Source organism: Podarcis pityusensis (genome assembly GCF_964106645.2).
Source record: "Podarcis pityusensis genome assembly, chromosome: 8".
Classification (NCBI taxonomy): Eukaryota; Metazoa; Chordata; class Lepidosauria; order Squamata; family Lacertidae; genus Podarcis; species Podarcis pityusensis.
Genome location: NC_138033.1, coordinates 785,619 through 799,005, shown reverse-complemented (window position 1 = coordinate 799,005; position 13,387 = coordinate 785,619). Strand labels below are relative to the sequence as shown.

Below are 13,387 nucleotides of genomic sequence, written 5' to 3'. Positions count from 1 at the left end.
CCAGCAGGATCCGGGCTCCAGAGCATGAACTCGGCGCCGCAAGAAGCAGCAGCCGCGGCGCTTCCTTCTCTGCCGCCCGCCTTCCCGCAGCCGCCTCGCTCTTGGTCTTTCTCGCCCAGCAGGTCGGCTTTGCCTGCTTTGCATGTCCAGTGGTACCTCGGGTTAAGTACTGCATTCGTTCCAGAAATAGCCCCTCGGCTTAGTGGATGCTGTAACCTGAAGTGTATGCAACCCGAGGTACCACTGTATTTGATCTGAAGGTTATTGTGAAAACGTTTGGAAAAGAACGATACAGTGGTACCTCGGGTTACATACGCTTCAGGTTACAGACTCCGCTAACCCAGAAATAGTGCTTCAGTTTAAGAACTTTGTTTCAGGATAAGAACAGAAATCGTGCTCCGGCGGTGCGGCAGCAGCGGGAGGCCCCATTAGCTAAAGTGGTGCTTCAGGTTAAGAACAGTTTCAGGTTAAGAACGGACCTCCGGAACGAATTAAGTTCTTAATCCGAGGTACCACTGTATTTCGTGTCGAAATGTCTCGCTCTCTTCCTCAATGCGCCTGATTCGTCCATCTGAAGGGGGTTTCTTTGTCTGCCTTTTTCTTCTGACTCAAAAACCCCCAGACGAAGGAAGAGGAGAGTGGCAGAGCTCTTGCAAACTCGCCCCCTCCCTGGTTTTGCAGAGAAGAAGGGGGCCGGGACCCTCTGCTCCCTGACTCGGGGGTCCCCCCTGCAGGAAATGAACAGCCCCCCCCATGCAGCCCCCCCAGGACTCTGGCACGAGCGCCAACTGCAATAAAATACGGGGGGGGGGCTGGGAAGCCCCGTCCCGCATTATCAATCACATGAATGGCAATGCCCCTCAACTGTGGGGTGGCTGCCCCCCCCCAATACTTTATTGCACGGCTGAACACCCCCCCCCCTTCTTCTGAATGCACCCTAAGCGGGAAGAGAAAAGAGACTCACCGGATCCCAAAAGGCGCCCCCGAGGCAGCACTTGCGGAGCAGAGAGACAACAGCCCCCCCCCCCTTTGCAGGAAGGGATGGGGAGGAAGGGTCTTTGGCTCTGGGGGACGTGGCCCCCTTTATTCCCAGTCCTCTCTCGGAATCCAGCCCAGCTCCTTTGAACCCTGGGCGAGCCGGGCGCACCCAGCTCCCCCCTCTCTCTCCCTCTGCAAAGCAGGAGCCCTGGGCATCGCAGCAGCACCGTGGGGGGGTCTTCTTTGGGGGACCCCCTGGACTGGCTTCTGAGCTCTTCCTTCCCTTGGAAACAGAAGCAGGAGGAGCACAAAAGACCCAGAGTGGGAGGGGCTCTGCAAGAAGCTCTCCCGACACCAGCCTGGCTTGACTTTGGTGTAAACTGCACCTTGAAAGGACTGGGACCCTCAAGAGAGAAATAAGGCAATGCGACCTTTACTCGGAGGTCGAGGGAGGCTCCCCCCCCCCCGCCCCCATTTCATTCAGCCTTGCTCTCTTATTTTTTCCTTCCTAATGAAGCCTTCTGCTTTTAGTGTTTGCTACTTTCCAAAACAAAGTAACTCTTCTTGTGACACGTAGAACCTCTAGATAAATTTGTGTATAACCTTTTGTATCCCTGTGTAGAAACTTTATTTCTCTGGTATCCTTTGGGTGTCACTATGTAACCTTGCTTCTCCTGACTCACAGAGGAACCCACCCCCCCACCCCCCCCCGGAGTTGTGCCTTTTCTGGCAGGCGTCCTCTGTGTGTTCAGCAGATCCCAGGAAGAGCTTCAAGCAGACATTGCCACCTTCCTGGAGATGCGGAGGATGACTGTGGCAGTCAGAAAGAGAAGAGAAGGGTAGAGGAGGAAGGCACCTCAAAGGACATCTAGTCCAACCCCCTGCAATGCATGAACAGAGGACCATCCAACCTCTGCTTAAAAACCTCCTTCGGAGGGAGTCTGATCCACAGTTCAACACGTCATGCAGTCAGAACGTTTTTCCTGAACTTTATTCAGAATCTCCATTCCTCTTATCTTGAAGCCGTTGGTTCAGATCCCACCTTCCAGGGCAGGAGAAAACAGGGAGCACCACCAATTTGCAGCTTGGAGGCACATGCCTGAGCAAGAAGTAGACCTTAATTTATCAATTTTGAACATGCTGGCTGCCTCTTATTTGGGAGATTGAGGGGATGGGCCTCTGCAGAACCAGGAGTGTAAATACTACAATACAGGCTGCGAAACGACTGCACTAAAGATGGCCAATGCATATTTCTAACTGTGATTGAAGAAAGCGACAATTGCCGCAGGGTTCTGTCCTGGGCCTGTTGCTGTTGTTCAATGCCTTTATTAGACGACTTGGACAGAAGAGTTGAGGGGACGCTCATCAGAGTTGCAATGACACCAAACTAGGAGGGGTAGCTAATGTTACAGAAGAAAGAATCAGGATTGAACATGAGCTTAACAGATTGGAGACCTGGGCACAAGCTAACAAAAGGAATTTCAACAGGGACATACGTAAAGTTCTGCACTTGGGCAGGAAGAGGCAGATGCCCAAATATAAGATGGGCACCTCAAAGGACATCTAGTCCAACCCCCTGCAGTGCAGGAATCTCAACTCAATGAGAGCTGGCCACCTGACTTCCGCTTAAAAACCTCCTAGGAAGAAGAGGCCACCACCTTCTGACGGAGTCTCTTCCACTGTTGAACTGTTCTTACTGTCAAAGAGATCTTTCTGAATTTTAATCAGAATCTCCATTCCTGTTATCTTGAAGCCGTTGGTTCGGATCCCACCCTCCAGAGCAGGAGAAAACAAGGAGCCCCACCAATTTGCAGCTTGGAGGCGCTGGAAGAGGAAGCTCTGTGAACCTCTCTACTCCTGACGTGAACCACCCTGGCATCCTCAGATCAAGCGCACTGCACAAATTTAATAGCCATAGAAATAATAAAGTACGTTACCTGCTTGTGTGGTAAGAATTTGCTTCTACACCAGCAGTTTGTTACACATGTAAGGGAACATCTGAAATAAAAACACGGAACCAAGAGAAGGAGAGCAAACTCAGAGTCCTGCAGGGACCCAGTTTATTCAAACTATTGCAATAGGACAGCCTTGCTATCCAGTTCTTCAGCAGAAGGGCTGGTTTGAAAAGGCTGCCAGGGGGCATATTAGAAGAAAGCGTATATACACAGCACACAAAGACTCATAATATGCCACAACACTCTTCCACTTGCATCAAGAAACGTCACAGGTCATGGGATGCGTGGCTCAATGTGGATATCGACTCCTCTGAAATTACCTTGGGGTGTCCCAGAGTGTCCAGGTCATTTGGGTCTCATATGTCTCACTTTGACACCATGCCCACGGCAACCAGGACTTCCATGGGACTGTTGATTTTCCTATCCCCTATCTTACTTTCCTGTTCCCAAAACATGTCAAAGACCTTTGAGGAGAGATGTGAGTTCTCAAACGGATGCTAGCTCAACACAGACCTCTTTCCCAAAACATCATCTGCCCTTCTAGGGTCTGAAAAGGCTGGAAGCGGTAGGAAACTTACACATGACAACTTTACAGGAGGGTGGAATGAGGTTTACAAAATGCAGGCATACAAAAGTCAAGCCTAATGTATTCTATCTAAAAGGCTGGATGCAATTAATACTAGGACACTTTGATCAAAATCTATAATATCTAATATTCAATCAACTATCACATTTTTTTACACCAAGTCCTTCCTAGGAAAGATCAGCATGGACAGCAACCTCATCAGTGTCGCCCAATCACTGTTATCCCTCTCCCCAGGCATGACGTGAAGACGGAATTCAACACCTTGGCCAAGAACTTGCAAGTCACAGCTCTGGGTACGTAGTAGGAATTAATATGGGGCACCAGATGTGGCAAAGAACCCAGCTGCAACAATTACCTTATACGAACTAAAGTCTCCTCCAATTAAATCTGTATACAGCCACTACTGTAGTTTGCCCCACTGCGAGTTCTTTGATGGCTAACAAGACGGGCCCTGTGGCTGAAGCTCTTTCCACATGCTTGCCACTGTTAGGGTTTCTCCCCTGTATGAATTCTCTGATGGGACATGACACTATCCATTTTTCTGAAGCTCTTTCCACACTCTTGTAACTGATAGGGTTTTTCTCATGGATTAACTCTTTGATGGGCCCTAAGATGGCAGTTTTGAGTAAAGCTCTTTCCACACTAAAAGCACTGATAAGGTTTCTCCCTTGTATGAATTCTTTGATGGGAAGTGAGTTTGCTGCTCGTATTGAAGTTGCTTCCACATTCCAAACATTTATAGGGTTTCTCCCCTGTATGAATTCTGTGATGGGTTGTGAGAGTGGTGCTCCGGGTGAAACTCTTTCCGCATTCCAAGCACTGATATGGCTTCTCCCCTGTATGAATTCTTTGATGGACACTTAGCTGGTAGCTGTGACTGAAGCTCTTTCCACACTCCAAGCATTGATAGGGTTTCTCCCCTGTATGAATTCTTTGGTGGGAAGTGAAACTTATTTTCCAGGTGAAGCTCTTTCCACATTCCGAACATTTATAGGGTTTCTCCCCTGTATGAATTATTCTATGGGAAGTGAGATTGCTGCTCCTATTGAAGCTGCTTCCACATTCCAAACATTTATAGGGTTTCTCTCCTGTATGAAGTCTATGATGAGAAGTGAGATGGGCACTCTGATTGAAGCTCTTTCCACATTCCAAGCACTGATATGGCTTCTCCCCTGTATGAATTATGTGATGGGTTGTGAGACTGGTGCTCCGGGTGAATCTCTTTCCACATTCCAAGCACTGATATGGCTTCTCCCCTGTATGAATTCTTTGATGGACACTTAGCTGGTAGCCGTTACTGAAGCTCTTTCCACACTCCAAGCACTGATAAGGTTTCTCCCCTGCATGAATTTTTTGGTGGGAAGTGAAACTGTCCTTTCGACTGAAGCTCTTTCCACATTCCAAGCACTGATAGTGTTTCTCCCCTGTATTAATTCTTTGATGGGAAGTGGAACAGTCCTTTTTTCTGAAGTTCTGCCCACAATCTTGGCACTGATAAAGTTTTTCCCTTGTATGAATTCTCTGATGGACAGTAAGCTTGTGTCTCTGACGGAACCTTTTTCCACATTCCAAGCACTGATAGGGTTTCTCTCCTGTATGAATTCTTTGATGAGTCGTGAGATGGGAGCTCTGAGTGAAGCTCTTTCCACATTCCAAACATTTATAGGGTTTCTCCCCTGTATGAATAAGTTGATGAACAGCAAGCTGGCCTCGGTGTCTGAATCTCTTTCCACATTCCAAGCACTGATGGGGTTTCTTCTCAAGGAGATTTCTTTGATGGGAAGTGGAATGGGAGCTCTGTCTGAAGCTCTCTCCACAGTCTGAATCCTGAGACAGTTCCCCCACTGTGTGGATCTCTTTGTGGTCTCCCTCGTTCTTCCTCTCCAATTCATCACCACCTGCAACTAAGTGGCAAACAGATCAGAGCCTCAGGAATAATAATAATAATAATAATAATAATAATAATTTATTATTTGTACCCCTAGCCACTCTGGGCGGCTTCCAACAAAGATTAAAATACATTAAATTGTCAGACAATAGAAAACTTCCCAAAACAGGGCTGCCTTCAGATGTCTTCTAAATGTCACATAGTTTTTTATCTCCTTGACATTTGATGGGAGGGCATTCCACAGGGCGGGCACCACTACCAAGAAGGCCCTCTGCCTGGTTCCCTGTAACTTTGCTTCTCGCAGTGAGGGAACTGCCAGAAGGCCCTCGGTGCTGGACCTCAGTGTCCGGGCAGAAAGATGGGGATGGAGATGCTCCTTCAGGTATATTGGGCTGAGGCCATTTAGGACTTTAAAAGTCAGCACCAACACTTTGAGTTGTACTCGGAAACGTACTGGGAGCAAATGTAGGTCTTTTAGGACCAGTGTTATATGGTCCTAGCGGCTACTCCCAGTCACCAGTCTAGCTGCTGCATTCTGGATTAATTGCAGTTTCCGGGTCACCTTCAAAGGTTGCCCCAAGTAGAGTGCATTGCAGTAGTCCAAGCGGGAGATACCTACAGCAAGCCCCACTCGGATGAGACAGATTGCGGACAGGGAGGGTCTCATCCTGCATACCAGATGGAGCTGGTAGACAGCTGCCCTGGACACAGAATTGACCTTGACCTCCATGGACAGCTGTGAGTCCAAAATGACTCCCAGGTGGCGCACCTGGTCCTTCAGGGGCACAATTACCCTATTCAGGACCAGGGAGTCCTCCACACCTGCCGCCCTCTGTCCCCCAAGAACAGTACTTCTGTCTTGTCAGGATTCAGCCTCAATCTATTCGCCTCCAGGCACTCACACAGGACCTTCACTGGTTCTGATTTGAAAGAGAGGTAGAGCTGGGTATCATCTGCATACTGATGAACACCCAGCCCAAACCCCCTGATGATCTCTCCCAGTGGCTGCATGTAGATGTTGAAAAGCATGGGGGAGAGGACAAAACCCTGAGGGACCCCACAAGTGAGAGCCCAGGGGTCTGAACACGGCCCAGGAAAAAGGAGCGGAACCACTGTATGACAGTGCCCCCAGCTCCCAGCCCCTCTAGGCGGTCCAGAAGGATATTATGGTTGATAGTGTCAAATGCTGCTGAGAGATCCAGCAGAACTAGGAAACAGCTCTCACCTTTGTCCCTAGCCCGCCGGAGATCATCGACCAGCGCGACCAAGGCAGTTTCAGTCCCATGATGAGGCCTGAATCCCGACTGGAAGAGATCCATATGGTCCGCTTCTTTCAGGTGTGTGTGGAGTTGTTCAGCAACCACCCGCTCAATCACCTTGCCCAAGAATGGAAGATTTGAGACTGGGCGATAGTTGGCCATATTGGCAGCATCTAAACATGGTTTTTTAAGAAGCGGTTTGATAACTGCCTGTTTCAATGGGTCTGGGAAGGCTCCCTCACAGAGAGAAGCATTCACCACCCCACAGAGCCCATCACCCAGCCCTTCCCGGCTCACTTTTATTAGCCAGGATGGGCAAGGATCAAGGAGACAGGTGGTTGGTTTCACTCGTCCAAGCAGCCTGTCCACATCCTCAGAGGTAACTACTACTACTACTACTACTACTACTACTACTAATAATAATTTATTATTTGTACCCCGCCCATCTGGCTGGGTCTCCCCAGCCACTCTGGGCGGCTTCCATAGAAACCAAAAATACACTAAAATATCACAAATTAAAAACTTCCCTGTACAGGGCTGCCTTAAGATGTCTTCTGAATGTTAGGTAGTTATTTATCGCTTTGACATCTGATGGGAGGGCGTTCCACAGGGCGGGCGCCGCTACCGAGAAGGCCCTTTGCCTGGTTCCCTGTAGCTTTGCTTCTCGCAATGAGGGAACCGCCAGAAGGCCCTCGGAGCTGGACCTCAGTGTCCGGGCAGAACGATGGGGGTGGAGATGCTCCTTCAGGTATACTGGGCCGAGGCCGTTTAGAGCTTTAAAGGTCAACACCAGCACTTTGAATTGTGCTCGGAAACGTACTGGGAGCCAATGTAGGTGTTTCAAGACCGGTGTTATGTGGTCTCGGCGGCTGCTCCCAGTCACCAGTCTAGCTGCCGCATTCTGGATTAGTTGTAGTTTCCGAGTCACCTTCAAAGGCAGCCCCACGTAGAGCGCATTGCAGTAGTCCAAGCGAGAGATAACTAGAGCATGCACCACTCTGGCGAGACAATCTGCGGGCAGGTAGGGTCTCAGCCTACGTACCAGATGGAGCTGGTAAACAGCTGCCCTGGATACAGAATTGACCTGCACCTCCATGGACAGCTGTGAGTCCAAAATGACTCCCAGGCTGTGCACCTGGTCCTTCAGGGGCACAGTTACCCTATTCAGGACCAGGGAGTCCTCCACACCAGCCCGCCCCCTGTCCCCCAAAAACAGTACTTCTGTCTTGTCAGGGTTCAACTTCAATCCATTAACCGCCATTCATCCTCCAACCGCCTCCAGGCACTCACACAGGACCTTCACCGCCTTCACTGGTTCTGATTTGAAAGAGAGGTAGAGCTGGGTATCATCTGCATATTGATGGACACCCAGTCCAACCCCCCTGATGATCTCTCCCAGCGGCTTCATATAGATGTTAAAAAGCATGGGGGAGAGGACGGAACCCAGAGGCACCCCACAAGTGAGGGCCCAGGGGTCTGAACACTCATCCCCCACGACCACTTTCTGAACACGGCCCAGGAGGAAGGAGCGAAACCACTGTATAACAGTGCCCCCAGCTCCCAGCCCCTCTAGACGGTCCAGAAGGATGTTATGGTCGATTGTATCAAAGGCCGCTGAGAGATCCAGCATAACTAGGAAACAACTCTCACCTTTGTCCCTAGCTCGCTGGAGATCATCAACCAGCGTGACCAAGGCAGTTTCAGTCCTGCGATGAGGCCTGAATCCCGATTGGAAGGGATCCGAATGGTCCGCATCCTCCAGGCGTGCCTGGAGTTGTTCAGCAACCACGTGCTCAATCACCTTGCCCAAGAATGGAAGATTTGAGACTGGGCGATAGTTGGCCATAGTGGCCGGGTCTAAAGATGGTTTTTTAAGAAGCAGTTTAATGACCGCCTCTTTCAGCGGATCTGGGAATGTTCCCTCACAGAGGGAAGCATTCACCACCCTGCAGAGCCCATCGCCCAGCCCTTCCCAGCTTGCTTTTATTAGCCAGGATGGGCAAGGATCAAGGAGACAGGTGGTTGGCTTCACGCGTCCAAGCAGCCTGTCCACATCCTCGGGGGTAACGGATTGAAATTGATTCCATGCAACTTGACCAGACAGGGCTCTAGCACTCTCCCGCCCCGGCCCTGCTCCCACGGTGGTGTCTAGCTCCTTCCGAATATGAGTGATTTTATCTGCAAAAAACTTTGCAAAATTGTTGCAGGAGATCTTGGGGTCTTTACAAGGCCCCGGTGGTAAAGGTGGTTCCGTTAAATTGTGAACCACCTGAAAGAGTCTCCTGCTACTGTTTTCTGCAGATGCAATAGAGGCGGTGAAGAAAGTCTTCTTCGCCGTCGCTATCGCCACTTGGTAGGCTCGACGTTGAGCTCTAACCTGTGTCCGGTCAGATTCGGAGTGAGTTTTCTGCCACCGACGCTCCAGCCGTCTCAGCGATTGTTTCATCGCCCTCAGCTCCGAAGAAAACCACGGGGCTGTCCGGGCTCCATGCAATCAGAGAGGGCACTTCGGAGTCAGACAGTCGATAGCCCTGGTTAACTCCGCATTCCAGCAGGCCACTAGGGAATCAGCTGAAAGGCCATCAACATGGGATAAAACATCCCCTACCACTCTCTGGAAACCGTTTGGATCCATTAAGTGGCGGGGGCGGACCATCCAAATTGGTCCCACCTCCCTGCAGAGGGGAAGGGTCGCGGAGAAGTCCAGTTGCACCAGGAAGTGATCTGACCATGGCATTTCTTTTGTTTCACTTTTACTCAATGTCAGATCACCAACATCCATAGAGGTAAACACCAGGTCTAAGGCATGTCCATGACTATGAGTTGGGCCAAAGTTATTCAGGGACAGCCCCATGGATGCCATGCTTTCCACGAAGTCCCGAGCGGCCCCTTGTAAGGTCGTGTCGGCATGGATGTTAAAATCCCCCAGGACAACCAAACTAGGTGTCTCCAGGAGAACATCCGCCATGACCTGAAGCAGCTTGGGCAGGGAATTCTTGGTGCTGTGGGGAGGTCAGTACACCAAAAGGAATCCTGTACTGCCCCTATTGCCCAACTTCCAGAACATGCACTCAGAGAACTGGGTCTTCCCAATAGGACGCCTGGTGCAAACTAGTGACTTCCTAAATATCACTGCAACCCCCCCTCCCCGCCCACATGACCTGGGTTGCTGTGCAAAAGAGAAACCTGGTGGAGAAGTGGCGGCAAGGACAGGCCCATCTGCTTCATCCAACCAAGTGTCTGTTACCCATGCCAGGTCAAGTCCTCCATCCAAGATCAAGTCATGGATGGCAGTGGTCTATGAATCATTGACCTGGCATTGCACAGCAGCACCTTCAGGTCATGTGGGTTTCCCTTGTTGATTCCAGAATCCATCCAGTCAAGACCAGACCTGGAGGCAGAGATAGTCTTCAAACAATAACTAAGCCTGCCTCCTGGGTAATGACATGTTCTGGTCTTAGCGTAACTCCTCCTCCTGCCCATGATCACTGAGATTGGGTGTCCCAGTGCATCCCCCCCGTGGAACTTGCCCCAGCCATTCTGTTGGCTGGGGCCCACTCCCAGGCAGCCCTGATCCCGCCCCTTAAAAACAAAACACAAACTATACAACAACCAATAAAACAAAACAAAACAACATTATACCTAAATGAATCCCCAACCACATATCCTTTTAGAAGACATCTGAAGGCAGCCTTGTTTAGGGAAGCTTTTAATGTTTGATGGACTACTGTATTTTAATGTTTTGTGGGAAGCCGCCCAGAACAGCTGGGGAAACCCAGCCAGATTTGCGGGGTATAAATAATAAATTGTTGTTGTTGTTGTTCTCCATCCCCCCCTCCCCCCCACCAGAGCAAAAGGGGGGGGAGAAGAGGAAAAATAACATGCCACTGACTGCTTAAGATCATTTTAAAACACATTAGATTAGACACTTGGAACAGGGAAGCAATAGCAGAAGAACTCCACACTTCCCCAAGAGTTTCTTCCAGTGAGTCCAGCCCCACCCTCTGGGCACTGCAGCAGGAGTCCTTTTGTAGCTGAGAATGTGTGGGCCTGGCCCCCGTCCCCCAGGCCAGTGGGGAAAGGCCTTGGAAGGGAGCAGGCCCTGCAGTCCTCGCCACAGCCGATGGTCCCAAATTAGGGAGCAGTGCTGATTAATGCTTGTTACCGGGAAAGAACTGAAGGGAGCTAGATGTGAGGTCTTCCTCCAGGGTTCACTGCCGGGGGTTCAAAAAGCCTGGTTATTTTCTGGGACGGATTTTGTTTGGCCCAATCATGGGATCTGAGCCATCTCCAATGTCACTCGTCTCTTTAGTCAGCCAAGGACAGATAGAAGAACAGAAATAAAACATCTGACAGAAGCCACTTCAACTTCCTGAATCACTTTGAAGATACATTTAAGAAGGCCTGGGCAGTTTAGAGGAGCCTGAAAAAAATATGGATGGGGGGGGTCTTATCTGCCCTGGAGGATCTTCCCCCCTGCTCAGCACCTTGCACCTATGGTGGCCCTGCCCCTATGAGGGGATGGGGGCTGCTGATGGATGGAGTCTGAGGGGGAAGGAGAGCGGTCAGTGCTCCTCCTCCTCCTGTGCATCTGGCCAGAGCCATGGCTGCTTTCCTGAGGCCCTTCCTCTGCTTCTGCCCCCGTGAAGGGGCCCTGATGGGAGGCTGTGGGGGCTGCAGACAGACCAGCCCTTCAAGAGCAAAAGGGGGCCATCTTGGAGGGGGGTAGGCATTATTATTATTATTATTATTATTATTATTATTATTATTTATACTCTGCCCACCTGGCTGGGTTTCATGCTTTGAAAAGGCAGAACCGGAGGAAGAATATTCACAGGGAAAGCAGTCAACAGTCCTCCATCCAAGGTTTGCTGTGGGAGTGTTAGCATCCCATGTGCTGTGGGTGGCGCTGTTGAGCCCCATCAAAATATCAGAGGTTCCTCCCATAGAGAGATGTCTTGAATTACAAAGCAGATAGGATGATCCAAGAGGAAGCCTTACCAAGAGAGTCCAAGATCCGACGATTTTCCTCCATGACTTCCTTATGCAGAGCTCTCTGGTCAGGATCCAGCAACGCCCGCTCCTCGTCTGTGAAATGGACAGCTACATCTTCAAAGCACACTGGACCCTAAAAGGAAAAGGAAAAGGTTGTCCTCTTAGACCAAATAAAGGTGAACTGTTACACTTTGTTGTCTTCTGCCTCTTAATTGATGTCCTGTTTTAATGGGAATCTTTTTCTGCGCATTTTATGGATGCATATTTTGTTGTGCTAATGAATTATTCATTGTGTACAGTGGTGCCTCTGGTTGCGAACGGGATTCGTTCCGGAGGCCGTTTGCAACCGGAAACTACTGCAACCCAAAGTGCCTGTTCTGCGCATGCGTGCGGGACGGTCTACCACTTCTGCGTAACTTGAGAAACCCAGAAGTAACCTGGTCTGGTACTTCTGGGTTTTCCGCGTTCGTAACTGGAAGGTAACATAACCTGATGGCAACGTAGCCAAAGGCACCACTGTATTTTAACGAGGGGTATTAAGAACCTGGTGTTTGTTGGTGTGTCTCCCCCTGAGTGCGGGTGTCCAATATCACCTGTCCTGAGCTGAGAGCAGCACCCACTCCTCCGGACTTCAAACAAGACATACATTCGAAAATGCAAGCACAACAAGAGACAGAACAAAGGGAATGGAAGTGATAGGAACTGTCTTCCGTTCTCACGCTTCCAAGCATGGAATGTAAACATAGGACATGTGATCTAACACTCACACATCCAGCGACGGGAGAATGAAACTATTAACAGTGTTCTTCAAATCATTCTTCAAATCCTGTGCACAAATATTCCCATTTTCCACATGGAAGGATCCCCTTCCTTCTGTCCCTCTGTGCTGTTCTGGCCGGGTGGGGAGGACCCTCCTGACGCCCTATAGACATCTTGAAGGTGCGCAGGGGAATGAGAGGGGGAAAGCCCCATTGTGCAACTGATGGGGTGAATCCTGGCCACTCTTTGGTATGGTGTGTGAACTGCTTAGAAGCCTATTTGAGCCTTCAACCCTCCTTCCTTGGCGGTTCCTCCCACCATTCCTCTGTGTCCACCAGTCCATGACATCCTCTCTCCACACATGGCCCCTTCCTCCTACCTGCTCTGGGTCCACAGGGGCAGCTTCCCCTCCGCCACCAAGAAAAGATGGACAAGCAGGTCTTGCTGGCATTGTTCCGTCTCCTGCAAGAGAAGAAGGTAAGTGGGAAGCCAAGAGCGCATGCTTCAGTCCGAAGGAAAACTACAGGTGCACCTTCAAACAAGGAGGAGTTGCCATGTAAATGTGGACGTTTGCACCCATTTGACATACTAGAGTGCAAAAATACATCTCCCTTTCTCTGGGCTCTTGGTCCTCTGTGAATTCTCCAATAAGATGAAAAGAAATCACAGATTAGTTTCAAAATCCACAAAATGTGACCCAACAGAGAAAAAACTCCTTCCTCCTTACCCAGAGGCCTCTCTCTGGAGTCCAAGGGAGTCTTCTCTGCCTCAGAGGAATCTGGACCCATTTCTGCTAACGGATCCTTCCCCTGAAAGAGCAACAAGGATTCAAAAAAGTAGATTAGAAATGGAATGGCTTAGGACACAAACACTTTGGGGCTGTCCGATATCATTCCTCGGATGCTTTCCAAAAAAGGATGGGCCATTAGGAATTGATTTGGGAATACTCTCCCTCCTCTTTGGAGCC

General features: G+C 49.9%; 1 protein-coding gene and 1 long non-coding RNA gene across 2 annotated transcripts; one reads left to right on the top strand and one right to left on the bottom strand.

The window, feature by feature from the left end:
- The first annotated feature begins 10 nt into the window (after positions 1-10).
- On the top strand, positions 11-3,813 carry LOC308484554. Its single transcript, XR_013989973.1, has 3 exons — positions 11-122; positions 2,732-2,926; positions 3,691-3,813. It is a non-coding gene; the product is annotated as an uncharacterized lncRNA (long non-coding RNA).
- LOC308484259 (uncharacterized protein) lies at positions 3,006-11,790 on the bottom strand. The gene is made up of 2 exons (XM_081019048.1): positions 11,668-11,790; positions 3,006-5,423 (listed from the first exon to the last, which is right to left on the bottom strand). The coding sequence occupies exons 1-2, from the start codon at positions 11,699-11,701 to the stop codon at positions 4,162-4,164; spliced, it is 1,296 nt and encodes a 431-aa protein (XP_080875174.1). The 5' UTR covers positions 11,702-11,790; the 3' UTR covers positions 3,006-4,161.
- Between the last annotated feature and the right edge of the window lie 1,597 nt (positions 11,791-13,387).

Bases quoted from the DNA above. Each gene is read 5' to 3' on its own strand.
- LOC308484259 (XM_081019048.1), bottom strand. From the start codon at position 11,701: ATGGAGGAAAATCGTCGGATCTTGGACTCTCTTG. The intron at 5,424-11,667 runs GTAAGGCTTCCT...TTTGCCACTTAG, and splicing joins TCGGATCTTGGACTCTCTTG to TTGCAGGTGGTGATGAATTG.